Source organism: Theobroma cacao, chromosome 7 (genome assembly GCF_053813885.1).
Source record: "Theobroma cacao isolate CCN51 chromosome 7, ASM5381388v1, whole genome shotgun sequence".
Taxonomy (NCBI): Eukaryota; Viridiplantae; Streptophyta; class Magnoliopsida; order Malvales; family Malvaceae; genus Theobroma; species Theobroma cacao.
In genome coordinates this window covers 5,354,793-5,369,149 of record NC_142645.1, presented here as the reverse complement: position 1 = coordinate 5,369,149, position 14,357 = coordinate 5,354,793, and the positions used below count along the sequence as shown (strand labels likewise).

Sequence of the window (14,357 nt, the reverse complement as noted above, 5' to 3'; positions counted from 1 at the left end):
TCCTTTAAAACGTTTTGATAACTGAAGAATTATTGAATGCTATACTAATAAAAAAACTCTTCTGCTTGAAAATTTAACGAATTAATTCATAAAACAAAAACTTTAATGCTATTGAACCTGAAATCTCTTTAAAACGTTTTTAAATACATCTTAGTCCCTCCTTCCTCATGGTTATCCTATAAATAAACATTTTCTAGGCAAACTAATTCTTGCACCAGTACCAAAGTATTCTGCCAACCAAAACGAGAGACATCAATTACTCCTTGAGTCGCAATGGCAAGTTTCAATAGTTATGTTGCTTTTGGAGTTTTGGTTATTATGGCAAGTGGAGCGGTCATGGCTCGTGATGTTGATCCCATCAAGGCAAATAACTGTGAAACTAAGATGACATTGCGTTGTGTCAATGAAGTTTTTGCAAGTATATTCAAGACCGGACTTGTTACGGATCATTGTTGCATTGAGCTGATAGGACTCGGTAAATTTTGTCATGATGCATTAATCAAGAAAACTCTTGAAAATCCTCTATTTAAGAATAATGATACATCGGTGATCTTATCAAGAGGTGCACAAGTATGGAATAAGTGCACTTTAGTTAAAAAAGATGTTTCGCCCTCTCCTTCTCCATATTAGGAAGGTTGAAAATTTAGTTTTATCAATAAATATTAAAAAAATATTACCTTTGTGATTTGCAATATTGTATCCTATGGTATTAAAGAAATCATGATCCTAAACTTTTGATTTCAACGCATTTGTTGGGTTTTCAGGATTTGGAATGAGAAATCTTCGAAGAGCGGAGACATTAATGTTACATAACAAAATATTTTAATAAATTATAACAAAGCGATAACATATCATACAGTGGCTTCCATTTTTTTGGGCTTGTTTTAGAAGCGTTTCATATATACTGTTTTTTTATAGGGGCGATTATGCCACAAAAGGGTTTGTGTCGTGTACGATTTTGATTAGGGTTAAATTTCGATTTCATATTTCAACATTGACTTTTGTTATGAATTGTGGATTTGAATTTTGAGTCGAGATGAGAACCAGATTATTCATGATGATTTTTATTAATTTTATTGATGGAAAAATCAATGGAATTCCATAAGTAATTAATTACCTCATCATATATAAAATTCATAAGTAAATTCAATAGTTTTCTACGGATTGATACTATAATTACCGACCGATTAGTCTACTTGTCCAACTATTTTTTTGCCTTTGTCAACGAAAATTTTCGTTGAAAATTTAAAATTTTTATTGATGAAATTTTTTAATTTTTCAACCATTGGCGTTGCTTACTACATTTTGCACAAACCTTTTCTATGGAATTTTGTCGCAAAAAGTCAATTTTTTTGCAGGGCTAAAATTGGATTAATCATTTAAAAAGGTCTTACTCTAATTTAATTTTAAATATATAAAAATGACATCATGATTTGAACAAAAATACCATTATATGTATGGAAATTTGACTTTTTCCTACAGAAAATTTCGTCAGAAACAATCAGCTTCTTTGTAATATTAAAATATGTGATTACTTATAAAAAGTGGCCTTAATTTAATTTAATTTTAAAATTTACAAGAGTGACCCTAAAAAAAGTGAGTTGTCTACAAATATTATTGTATAAGCAACGGCGAGTTACTCATGTTTTCGGAGAAGTGAATAGAAAGGTTGATCAGCTTGCAAAGGGTGGAATTGGCAGACGTGATGAATTACAACAAGTTCTGATGCCAACGGTGAACAGCAACGCAGAGGATTAATGTATGGTGATTTGACAAATCTTTAGAGGAGTCCTCAAATTTTGTAAAAGCGGTTCAAAGTGATAAAAGCGTATAGGGATCTGTTAAGGCTAATCGGATGCATATTCAAAATTCAAGAGTTGAATATGGAAAAAAGTCCATTATTCATTAGAGTTCTATGCAGGAAGGAAATTGAAAGAGAGCAGGACACATAAAACGTCCAAATAATAATAATTCAAAAAAGCTGTATACAATCTGGCTGCCGCATGATGCACGGTGCTTTTGGACATGTGGAAGACTATAATGAAATTGATTTGCCTTTATCCAAAAAGGAATAACATGGAAAGTAAATTTTTTTTTTTTTGAATTTTTATTGATAAAATAAATTATTAACCCTCTCAAGGAGAAGGAGTGGGCGAAACATCCTCGCCAACTGGAGTACACTTCTTCCATACCTGAGCTGCCCTTGATAAGATTACTGATGTATCGTTATTTTTAAAAAGAGGATTTTGAAGAGTTTTCTTCACCAAGGCATTATGGCAAAGCTGACCAAGTCCTATAAGTTCATGACAACAATCATCAGAAACAGTTCCGGTCTTGAATATACTGGCGAAAACCTCAATAACACAATGCGTTGTCATCTTAGTTTCACAATTGTTTGCTTTGATCGGATCAACATCACGAGCCATGACCGCTCCACTTGTCATAATAACCAAAACACCGAAAGCAATATAAATGTTGAAACTCGCCATTACACTCAAGGAATACTAACTTCTCTTGTTTTGATTGTTGGCAGAATACTTTTGTACTGCTGCAAGAACTGATTTGCCAAGAAAATGTTCATTTATAGGGTCAAGGGAGGGAAGACGTTATAAAAATCTTTAAAACATTTCAGCTTTAATAGCATTTGTAAGTATTCCACTTGATCAGGTACTAATGGGCAAAAACTCTTAATTATGTTCGTTTCTTAAGAATTTCAATTGTATTTGTTTCTTCTAGAATGTGTGGATGAGATTTATAATCTAATTTTATTAGATTATCCTTTCTTCAACTATTTGCTCATTCTCCATATATAACTCTTCCTTCTTTTTTCTTTCTTAATTTAATGTGTTCATTGTTCTTCCTAAGAAAGACCGACAACAACTATATAATAATAAAGCAGCCACAGCCACTTTAAGGGGATTCCAAAGCTCCATCCTTAGACCAGAGCATAATGCATTTTGCTTGCTGCGGTCAACAATTTTATTGCCATCAGCTTACAAAATGAACAAGTCCCACTCACATCCACCTTTTGGTTTTCAAAGGAACCAGAACTTGGCAGAGATTATGATAAATGTCTTAAATCTTGTCATCTTTTAATGATTGTACTGAGAATTCCACATTTTAATTGAATTCTATTGATATGCTCATCTTGCACTGCAAATTATATAATTTATCACTTGGGAGCAAAATAACATAGGCCTATGAGACAATAACAAAAACTTCCTCCTTATCATGATGCGTACCTGGGTGCAAGCAAACTATAAGAAACCAAAACATTGGATGCTTATAAAAAAGGATATGAAAAGAAACCAAATTTGCTGCAAAAACAAGTGGTCTCGATCTTCATAATATTAAATCATTATTTGTACAATATATAATCAAAATCTAAATGATTTAAAAACATCTTCATCGATTTGTTACTAATGTATCAGGCAATATCTAATCTAAGAAAATGAAAGGAAGTCCTGCCTACATTTAGGCATTAATTGCCTACTCTCTATGCTACCCCTAGAAAGATTTTAACCAAAACTTGGGCATCCTCCAGACATTTGCAATGTAAAATCACGTCCCTCTTTTGCATCATTAGGTGGTGGCAAGGCCTCAAACTTCTCAAATGTCAGGTCAAATCCAAGAATTTGACGTCGAATAATACCCGAATATAAATATATCACATCCCAATAAAGGACGAAGAAAAGATTATAGAAAGAGGGAAGATTTGTATTTTCTTTTCCAAGTATTAGATTTCAGTGAATAGATCTCAACGGTGGCTTCTGATAAATCTACCCAATTTATAACACAAACAAATCTTATGGGTTTGTAATCATCATAAGAATGATTATACTCGAATCCGAAATTGTCCCCCATACCCTTGTCTCAGGGACAAGAGAGGGGAAGAATGATTATACTGGGTTTCCATAACATAAGAGTTTTCGTTGGCATAGCTAAGCACAGCAAGCCGTTGCAAGAACCTATAAGTTCAAGACAATGTTTTCACTTCTTCTCTGGATATATCAGAGGAGAATCAAGCTTGGACGCTGTTTTCTCATGTGCTTCGTAGGTCATTGATCGAAGAGAATAAGTCACTGCATATTATTGGATTTGTTCTCTTTAACGTGATTGAGGTGCATCCTAACGAAGCTAGGACTTGTAAGTAAAGTGCTCCGAGATGTGGAAAGACATCGAAAATGCCCTATAAATTTACAAGATGATGTAAGTTTAAATAATAATATGTAATCGGTGCCTGATTACCTGCAGTGTGCTCTAATCTAACGAATAAGAAATTGTTGTCAAATTGTACTTGAATATCATTTCTTTTTTATCAATTTCATGTTCTATAATTTTTTCAACTTGTTAAGATTCTAAGATTTCAACTTGAAAATCTGGAGCTCAAATATTGAAAAAGGTTTATCATGAGCTCCAACATTGAAAAAGGAATAAGATTTATTAAGACGAGAGATGACTATCTCTTGTGTTTTTCATTCATTAATGTCACAATCTATCAAACTTAATACGGTGGCTGGAAATCATTTTTTTTAGACTAATGTCACTTTCCTTTAAAACATTCTTATAACTGAAGTTACTAAATACTATAATACTAATAATAATAATAATAAAAACTCTTTTGGTTTACAATTTAGCCAATGAATTTATAAACCGAAAAATTTAAAGCTGTTGAACCTGAAATCTCATTAAAACATTTTTCAATACATCTTAATCTCTCCTTCCTCATGGTTATCCTATAAATGACCATTTTCTAGGAAAATTAATTCTTGCAGCAGTACCAAAGTAGTCTGCCAACCAAACGAGAGACATCGTTCTTCCTTGAGTCGCAATGGCAAGTTTCAATAGTTATGTTGTTTTTGGAGTTTTAGTTATTATGGCAAGTGGAGCGGTCATGGCTCGTGATGTTGATCCCATCAAGGCAAACAACTGTGAAACTAAGATGACATTACATTGCGTCAATGAAGTTTTTACAAGTATATTCAAGACCGGAATTGTTACGGATAATTGTTGCATTGAGCTGATAGGACTTGGTAAATTTTGTCATGATGCATTAATCAAGAAAACTCTTGAAAATCCTCTATTTAAGAATAATGATACATCGGTGATCTTATCAAGAGGTGCACAAGTATGGAATAAGTGTACTTTAGTTAGCAAAGATGTTTCGCCCTCTCCTTCTCCTTATTAGGAAGGTTGAAAATTAAGTTTTATCAATAAATATTAAAAAAATATTACCTTTGTGATTTGCAATATTGTATCCTATGCTATTAAAGAAGTCATGATCCTAAACTTTTGATTCCAGCGCATTCATTGGGTTTTCAGGATTTGGAATGAGAAATCTTCTATAAACATTTCCTGCTACTTGCCTTTCCGAAGAATCAACACTCTCCACACAAACGGTGTCGGATATAGGAAATGTAGCTTGTTGCCTTGTCATCAACATCAGAAGAAGACACCTCTTGGAACTCATGCTCACCTTTAATAAACATATTAATTATAGGATTATCTATTTAATGTGGGATTTATCCAAGGGCTGCAAGTAAAAGTAAATCCTACTTTAGCCTGCATTTGTAATTGACAAATCATGTTCATTCTATCAACCCTAATTTTGCTCGACATTGGCATGAAAAGAAATAGTGAATTGCTAGGGCATTTCCTAAAAAGATTTGGTCCCAAGGTACTTTACTCCTAAAGAGTTTCCATGAATTTCGTGGTTTTTATTCTGTTTTAAGAATTCTCAAGTAACGGCATTTGAGTATATCATTTAATGATAAGTATTTGTATTTTTCATTTAAAAAGTTGAGTTCTGATCTTTTTATTCAAATTAAAAGAAAGAGAATCTCTGAAGAATATTAGACAATGACCAATATTTTAGCCAGGTTTTGGAAATCCAACTCTATTAGGGACAGAAAGAGACCAGTTCATATGGGCAACTAAATTAAGGAATAAAGAAGAATTCAAAAGGTAAAAAGAAAAGATAGCCTAATTAAAACTAGATTACGATGTAATCTACACATTCTGTTTCATATTTTCTTCAAAAGATAGAGTTGGAAGAAATGATAAAAAGTTGGTCGTTCAGTGCCTAGGCGGAATCATATATTAATCAAAGAGTTTGATCGGCTACCCATCCATGGAGGGTGGGGGTCCCTTTTCCCAAGGGTAAGGGTGGAGCACAAGATCTTCACAAAGAAGAAGGTTAAACTCTAGCTCTTTGAGGCATCCGTTGGCAACATTCGACCACTTTAGTGCCCCTCTTGGTTACAAGACCACGTTACCGAGCTCGGCACTTATACAACTCATGCCCATCCTTAAAAAAAATATTAATTATTGGATTATCCATTTAATGTGGGACTTTTTTCTGAGGACTGCAACTAAAAGCAAATCCCACTTCACCTTGCATTTGTAATTGGCAAATCATGTTCAGTCTATCAACCTTAATTTGGCTCGACAGTCGTTCAAAAGAAATAAAACGATAGCGGCCTCTAGGAGTGAACAATTTTCAATTTTTAATCAAATTAACTGAAAACGATTTGATTATGAGATTAAATTTTACTTCTTATTTGAGTTTTTATTATCATATAGAGGCGGGAAAATATGCAAAAAATCATACCAGAGCATTTGCATTCGTCACTAAGACAAATTTCAATGTATATTAATTGTTTAATTGCAATAAGTGTACAAAAAATATAAATTCAATGCTATTTCGTTACAACAAAACATAAAATTACCATGATGTCTTTCTTTTCCCTTTTCCTTTTGTAGGCAGAAGAAAAGAATATGAGACATCAAGGCCTTGTTGAGATCGGCTAACTCATTGTGATTGATTAAGTACAATATTTGTGAAGATAAACAAAGCTTCAGATGGTTTAGAAAAAGTCACATGATGATTAGCTCCTTTTACAGTCATGAAATTCAATAAATTGTCGTACGAGTACATCCAACCTCCACCCTATCCATTAATCAGACAAATTAATATGATATTGATTAAGAAGAAAATGATAAATAAATAATTAAGTAAAATACAAATGGAGAAACCAAAAACCTTGTTTTCATGATTCCAGGCTTCATCTTTTGTCAAATTCAAATTCATATCCTTGGCTAACTTGTTAACATGGTTTAAGGTTCCAATGGTTGGCACTATAGCATCTTGGTCTCCACTGTAACATGATATTGGATGAAAAGATAAAAGAAAATAACGTAAATAAGTCAGCCACGTAATTTCTGTTTAATATATTTACTAAAACTTGTTTTAGTCTCAAGTAAGAAACATATTATACATATATATAATGCAAACCTGAATATTGTAATAGGGATAGATTGTTGGAGAATCTTTTTCAATGCAGGCAGCATGTCAATGTCTTTATCAGCATCACTATATTTAAGACCACTTTTCCTAGTAGATTATGAAGATTTTAAAAAGAAAAACAAAGAGTATAAACATTAGTTACAGGTCACTGGACGAGATCCTAATGTGCAAAATTTTCTAAATAAGAGAACTTACTCAAAACAACCCTTCCATTGGTACCCTAAATTGGTTCGATTCCCATGAAAAGCTTTTTGAACTTCCGGAATGTTGAAATAGAAATCTGCCCTAAAAGGAATGCACATATCTACTTCAAAACTAACCTTCGTAACCTGTAGCAGCAGAGAAAATGATTAATATATAAATTATAAATAAAAGAAAAGCGAATACGTTTCATAATAATACACAGAGAAACAACATGAATACCTCCTTTCCTAACACAAGGTCTTCCCATTTTTCATCACAAGGGTCTCGAAGAACATCAAAGCGTCTTGCCTTAGCTACATTCGTGGAAGATACAATAAAAGCAGCCATTTCGGCTTTATCCATGGCTTGTTGGCATGGTTCAGACCATTTGGTAGCATTATTGGAATAGTTGTCTTCGTCAATTCCATTGCATTCTTTCAAGATTTGTTGGTGTAAGTTAATATTAATCATCCCACGTGACCAAAAGAAATCATATACTGCAAGAGTGTCTAGCTTATTACGAAGAAGTGGATTCCCCAACTATTTAAAGATAAAAAGAAAAAAAAGACCTAAAATTGTCAGAAAAATATTTCTTTGAGACAACTAATTACGCAAAAGGACTTAAGAGTGGTTAGATCAAGATATTTCTTACTGCCAATCCTTTGATGTTGAACTTGGAACTGTTTGATTGGTTGTTATTGTAATCGAGCAAGGAATTAGCGAAATTGGGTATGAAGTGCCCTGAGAAAAATTAACACTTTTATAAGTGAAATGAAATTTATATATAAAAGGTTACGACATGCAAACCGAAAAGAAACATATTTTTTAGGGGTCATAATTTCTATTCAATTTTCATGAACAGCGAATTAATTCTTCATCAAATTCTAAACTAAATGAAACTACAACGAACTTTTTTGACTTTCAGATGGAAAAATGAAATGATTATTTTTCGAACCTGCATAGCTTGATCCGCCAAGATATAAATCTCTAGACTTAAAATTCGGGTGCTTTTCAAACCATTGGAGTATGAATGTAAGCAAGTCTTTATCTATAAAATACAATGAAGGAAAATTTTATTAAATATTGACACAAAAAAAGAAAATAAGGAAATTATTGGGTTGAACATGAGCTTACTAGTACTATCATCTCCAACTTCGTAGTCCCTGCTTGTGTTTGAGTAGGACCATCCCACTCCAATAGGGGAATCAACAAATAGGAGATTTGTCACTAAAATATGTGAATAGCAAAAGTCAATAGCTATTGAAACAAGTCTATACGTCAAGTTCTAAGTTACAAGCATAATATCAACCTTTGATCCAAGAATATGGATTTCTTTGAAGACCATGAGCATTAGCTGTAGTAATGAAAGGACCAACACTTAAAAATCCATCTCCAACTGAACCACAGCCTGGTCCTGAACATATAATCAATTTTAAACTTTTTCTTGTCATTTGTCAATACATTAAAAAATATTGCTACCTAACATGGATTCATAAGTTTGAAATAAAAACCAAACAAAATTAAGGAGCAATACAAAAGCCTAACCTCCCGTTAGCCAAACAGTGAGAGGTAGATTCATTGGATCTTTTTCAGCTTCAACAAAATAATAGAACAGACTTCTACCGGCCTTTGCATCAATGTCAATGTAGCCAGAAAATTGTCTAAAAGTAACATTTGGTTGTCCGGGCAATTTTTCGATTAGATCATTCATGGGAAATCCATTAACACCGCCAAACGCGAACAGGAAAAGGCCAAGAAGGAATATCCTGTTATCCATTGACAATAGATTGAGATCTTAGAATAAGAGAAGAACAGAGATTGCAAATATTTGCTTATTTTTATTGAGTAATCTACAATTCCATTGAAAATATATATATAGTGGTTTCAATTTTCTTTTTTTGTTTCTAAGTAAACAAAATCTCGTTGGAACAATACCCTGGCTTCCAAGGGTAATAACAACTTTTATTTTCTTTTGAGACAAGTAATTTTGATGTTACTATAGCTTATTTAAGTGTTCAGTGGTTTAGTTTGTTGCAACAAATCAATGTCAGATATGGAGGAATACAGCACTTACAACATCACTTTTTATGAGAAAAAGATGATAGCTCGAGAAAGGAAATATAAATGGAGTGACAACCTATTTAGAATCGAGAATCTTTCTTTTTGGTTTTCTAAATATAAGAGGTGGCTTGACTTAGAAATACAAGAACCACTTGTTTGTTTTTTATGACGAGATATGTTTCCTAAAATTATCAATTGAAGTTCTTACTTAATAATTGAATACAACGAGATTTATTTACTTTTCTTTTCTCGAAGGGTAAGGGACTAGCCCATTAATTGTGTAAATCGTTTCTTTTCAACAACTAGTTTAACTTCGTCAAGTTTTGGCCCATTTAATTGTTATTAATATTCTCAACGATCCAACAAAATATGCATATTCAGTTGCCAGTTTCCATATCATTTTCTGCATGAAGCTCAACTTTAGTCCATCTTCTGTACAACGCAATGAACAATAGGGCACCAGCTTGGCAGGAGAGACCGCATATTAAGCCCATCCACAAACCCTAAAGAACAATAAAGCATAAAGGGAATCCTAAGGAAGATTAATTAACTTGATAAGACTCCCTGAAAAGATCAAAAGCTCGGGTGTCATTGAGCCAGATTTCTTTATAATTGAAGAGCTGTTACTAAAGAAATCAGCCCAAATATTATGAGCAAATGCTAAAGCAAGGACAACTGCAAGAGCGAGGATGATGGAAAGCTTGAGTGTGACAGCCGTGGCATTCTTAGCCCGCGTACGATGTCCAGCTCCCAACTCATTTGAAACCCTTGTGCTGTAAAATATTTTTGCTTTTCTCAGTATGTAAAATCTTTGAGATCAATAAACAAATGGGAGAAGATACTCAACAAACTAACCTTGCTGCAGCACTATGGCCTTAAGTTATCATGTAGGCAATATCCTTTTTGAAAAAAAAAAAAAGAATCATGTAAGCAATAGCTTCAAAAAATTCACCATGTCAACTTTCAAAATGATTAAAATTGACGGAATATGTAACACGGACTCTTCAATTTATCTCAACTTATTTGTATCCGACAGTTTTTGAATACTTTATTATTCATACGGGGTATTGACACTTGTATCTACAAAATTAATGTAAAAATTTGTCAAAAACATGATGTATCCTTATGTAATACCCGTCCATGTAACAGAATATAGTCAATACATATTTGAAAACTATAGTGCCAAGCTTTACCACATTGCAATCAATGAAGTAGTTACATCTGAATTAGGCATCAAGCCAGCTAACAACACAAGAAGCTTAGAAACATGAGAGAAAGACTTATAATTGGCTAGCTCGAATATTGAAAAATGTTAATCTCGAGCTCAAATATTGAAAAGGGAATGGATTCATTCATATTTGCTGCATTAAATTCACAAATTATCAAACTTAATATGGTGGCCAGAAATTTTTTTTTTTTTTTAGACTAATGTAACTCTCCTTTAAAACGTTTTGATAACTGAAGAATTATTGAATGCTATACTAATAAAAAAACTCTTCTGCTTGAAAATTTAACGAATTAATTCATAAAACAAAAACTTTAATGCTATTGAACCTGAAATCTCTTTAAAACGTTTTTAAATACATCTTAGTCCCTCCTTCCTCATGGTTATCCTATAAATAAACATTTTCTAGGCAAACTAATTCTTGCACCAGTACCAAAGTATTCTGCCAACCAAAACGAGAGACATCAATTACTCCTTGAGTCGCAATGGCAAGTTTCAATAGTTATGTTGCTTTTGGAGTTTTGGTTATTATGGCAAGTGGAGCGGTCATGGCTCGTGATGTTGATCCCATCAAGGCAAATAACTGTGAAACTAAGATGACATTGCGTTGTGTCAATGAAGTTTTTGCAAGTATATTCAAGACCGGACTTGTTACGGATCATTGTTGCATTGAGCTGATAGGACTCGGTAAATTTTGTCATGATGCATTAATCAAGAAAACTCTTGAAAATCCTCTATTTAAGAATAATGATACATCGGTGATCTTATCAAGAGGTGCACAAGTATGGAATAAGTGCACTTTAGTTAAAAAAGATGTTTCGCCCTCTCCTTCTCCATATTAGGAAGGTTGAAAATTTAGTTTTATCAATAAATATTAAAAAAATATTACCTTTGTGATTTGCAATATTGTATCCTATGGTATTAAAGAAATCATGATCCTAAACTTTTGATTTCAACGCATTTGTTGGGTTTTCAGGATTTGGAATGAGAAATCTTCGAAGAGCGGAGACATTAATGTTACATAACAAAATATTTTAATAAATTATAACAAAGCGATAACATATCATACAGTGGCTTCCATTTTTTTGGGCTTGTTTTAGAAGCGTTTCATATATACTGTTTTTTTATAGGGGCGATTATGCCACAAAAGGGTTTGTGTCGTGTACGATTTTGATTAGGGTTAAATTTCGATTTCATATTTCAACATTGACTTTTGTTATGAATTGTGGATTTGAATTTTGAGTCGAGATGAGAACCAGATTATTCATGATGATTTTTATTAATTTTATTGATGGAAAAATCAATGGAATTCCATAAGTAATTAATTACCTCATCATATATAAAATTCATAAGTAAATTCAATAGTTTTCTACGGATTGATACTATAATTACCGACCGATTAGTCTACTTGTCCAACTATTTTTTTGCCTTTGTCAACGAAAATTTTCGTTGAAAATTTAAAATTTTTATTGATGAAATTTTTTAATTTTTCAACCATTGGCGTTGCTTACTACATTTTGCACAAACCTTTTCTATGGAATTTTGTCGCAAAAAGTCAATTTTTTTGCAGGGCTAAAATTGGATTAATCATTTAAAAAGGTCTTACTCTAATTTAATTTTAAATATATAAAAATGACATCATGATTTGAACAAAAATACCATTATATGTATGGAAATTTGACTTTTTCCTACAGAAAATTTCGTCAGAAACAATCAGCTTCTTTGTAATATTAAAATATGTGATTACTTATAAAAAGTGGCCTTAATTTAATTTAATTTTAAAATTTACAAGAGTGACCCTAAAAAAAGTGAGTTGTCTACAAATATTATTGTATAAGCAACGGCGAGTTACTCATGTTTTCGGAGAAGTGAATAGAAAGGTTGATCAGCTTGCAAAGGGTGGAATTGGCAGACGTGATGAATTACAACAAGTTCTGATGCCAACGGTGAACAGCAACGCAGAGGATTAATGTATGGTGATTTGACAAATCTTTAGAGGAGTCCTCAAATTTTGTAAAAGCGGTTCAAAGTGATAAAAGCGTATAGGGATCTGTTAAGGCTAATCGGATGCATATTCAAAATTCAAGAGTTGAATATGGAAAAAAGTCCATTATTCATTAGAGTTCTATGCAGGAAGGAAATTGAAAGAGAGCAGGACACATAAAACGTCCAAATAATAATAATTCAAAAAAGCTGTATACAATCTGGCTGCCGCATGATGCACGGTGCTTTTGGACATGTGGAAGACTATAATGAAATTGATTTGCCTTTATCCAAAAAGGAATAACATGGAAAGTAAATTTTTTTTTTTTTGAATTTTTATTGATAAAATAAATTATTAACCCTCTCAAGGAGAAGGAGTGGGCGAAACATCCTCGCCAACTGGAGTACACTTCTTCCATACCTGAGCTGCCCTTGATAAGATTACTGATGTATCGTTATTTTTAAAAAGAGGATTTTGAAGAGTTTTCTTCACCAAGGCATTATGGCAAAGCTGACCAAGTCCTATAAGTTCATGACAACAATCATCAGAAACAGTTCCGGTCTTGAATATACTGGCGAAAACCTCAATAACACAATGCGTTGTCATCTTAGTTTCACAATTGTTTGCTTTGATCGGATCAACATCACGAGCCATGACCGCTCCACTTGTCATAATAACCAAAACACCGAAAGCAATATAAATGTTGAAACTCGCCATTACACTCAAGGAATACTAACTTCTCTTGTTTTGATTGTTGGCAGAATACTTTTGTACTGCTGCAAGAACTGATTTGCCAAGAAAATGTTCATTTATAGGGTCAAGGGAGGGAAGACGTTATAAAAATCTTTAAAACATTTCAGCTTTAATAGCATTTGTAAGTATTCCACTTGATCAGGTACTAATGGGCAAAAACTCTTAATTATGTTCGTTTCTTAAGAATTTCAATTGTATTTGTTTCTTCTAGAATGTGTGGATGAGATTTATAATCTAATTTTATTAGATTATCCTTTCTTCAACTATTTGCTCATTCTCCATATATAACTCTTCCTTCTTTTTTCTTTCTTAATTTAATGTGTTCATTGTTCTTCCTAAGAAAGACCGACAACAACTATATAATAATAAAGCAGCCACAGCCACTTTAAGGGGATTCCAAAGCTCCATCCTTAGACCAGAGCATAATGCATTTTGCTTGCTGCGGTCAACAATTTTATTGCCATCAGCTTACAAAATGAACAAGTCCCACTCACATCCACCTTTTGGTTTTCAAAGGAACCAGAACTTGGCAGAGATTATGATAAATGTCTTAAATCTTGTCATCTTTTAATGATTGTACTGAGAATTCCACATTTTAATTGAATTCTATTGATATGCTCATCTTGCACTGCAAATTATATAATTTATCACTTGGGAGCAAAATAACATAGGCCTATGAGACAATAACAAAAACTTCCTCCTTATCATGATGCGTACCTGGGTGCAAGCAAACTATAAGAAACCAAAACATTGGATGCTTATAAAAAAGGATATGAAAAGAAACCAAATTTGCTGCAAAAACAAGTGGTCTCGATCTTCATAATATTAAATCATTATTTGTACAA

The 14,357-nt window shown here is 32.8% G+C and overlaps 4 protein-coding genes across 4 annotated transcripts; 1 reads left to right on the top strand and 3 right to left on the bottom strand.

Annotated features, from left to right (window-relative positions):
* Positions 1-2,135: 2,135 nt before the first annotated feature.
* Positions 2,136-2,489, bottom strand: LOC148761515 (protein DOWN-REGULATED IN DIF1 11-like). The gene has a single exon (XM_088808627.1). The coding sequence runs from the start codon at positions 2,487-2,489 to the stop codon at positions 2,136-2,138; it is 354 nt and encodes a 117-aa protein (XP_088664753.1).
* A 2,342-nt stretch (positions 2,490-4,831) lies between these two features.
* Positions 4,832-5,188, top strand: LOC148761514 (protein DOWN-REGULATED IN DIF1 11-like). The gene has a single exon (XM_088808626.1). It carries the CDS (start codon positions 4,832-4,834, stop codon positions 5,186-5,188), a length of 357 nt encoding a protein of 118 aa, XP_088664752.1.
* Positions 5,189-6,811: 1,623 nt separating this feature from the next.
* Positions 6,812-9,266, bottom strand: LOC148761513 (serine carboxypeptidase-like 44). Its single transcript, XM_088808491.1, has 10 exons — positions 9,035-9,266; positions 8,799-8,903; positions 8,624-8,716; positions 8,445-8,537; positions 8,142-8,230; positions 7,730-8,029; positions 7,502-7,635; positions 7,295-7,393; positions 7,043-7,157; positions 6,812-6,949 (listed from the first exon to the last, which is right to left on the bottom strand). Exons 1-10 carry the CDS (start codon positions 9,264-9,266, stop codon positions 6,812-6,814), a joined length of 1,398 nt encoding a protein of 465 aa, XP_088664617.1.
* A 3,856-nt stretch (positions 9,267-13,122) lies between these two features.
* On the bottom strand, positions 13,123-13,476 carry LOC148761512 (protein DOWN-REGULATED IN DIF1 11-like). The gene has a single exon (XM_088808625.1). The coding sequence runs from the start codon at positions 13,474-13,476 to the stop codon at positions 13,123-13,125; it is 354 nt and encodes a 117-aa protein (XP_088664751.1).
* Positions 13,477-14,357: the final 881 nt, after the last annotated feature.

What these genes read in the sequence shown, in the direction of transcription:
- LOC148761515 (XM_088808627.1), bottom strand. Translation starts at nt 2,489, where the DNA reads ATGGCGAGTTTCAACATTTATATTGCTTTCGGTGTTTTGGTTATTATG.
- LOC148761514 (XM_088808626.1), top strand. Translation starts at nt 4,832, where the DNA reads ATGGCAAGTTTCAATAGTTATGTTGTTTTTGGAGTTTTAGTTATTATG.
- LOC148761513 (XM_088808491.1), bottom strand. Translation starts at nt 9,266, where the DNA reads ATGGATAACAGGATATTCCTTCTTGGCCTTTTCCTGTTCGCGTTTGGC. An exon ending in TGGCGGATCAAGCTATGCAG is followed by an intron (nt 8,231 to 8,444) that starts GTTCGAAAAATA and finishes AATTTTTCTCAG; the next exon opens with GGCACTTCATACCCAATTTC. An exon ending in CAATGGAAGGGTTGTTTTGA is followed by an intron (nt 7,394 to 7,501) that starts GTAAGTTCTCTT and finishes ATAATCTACTAG; the next exon opens with GAAAAGTGGTCTTAAATATA.
- LOC148761512 (XM_088808625.1), bottom strand. Translation starts at nt 13,476, where the DNA reads ATGGCGAGTTTCAACATTTATATTGCTTTCGGTGTTTTGGTTATTATG.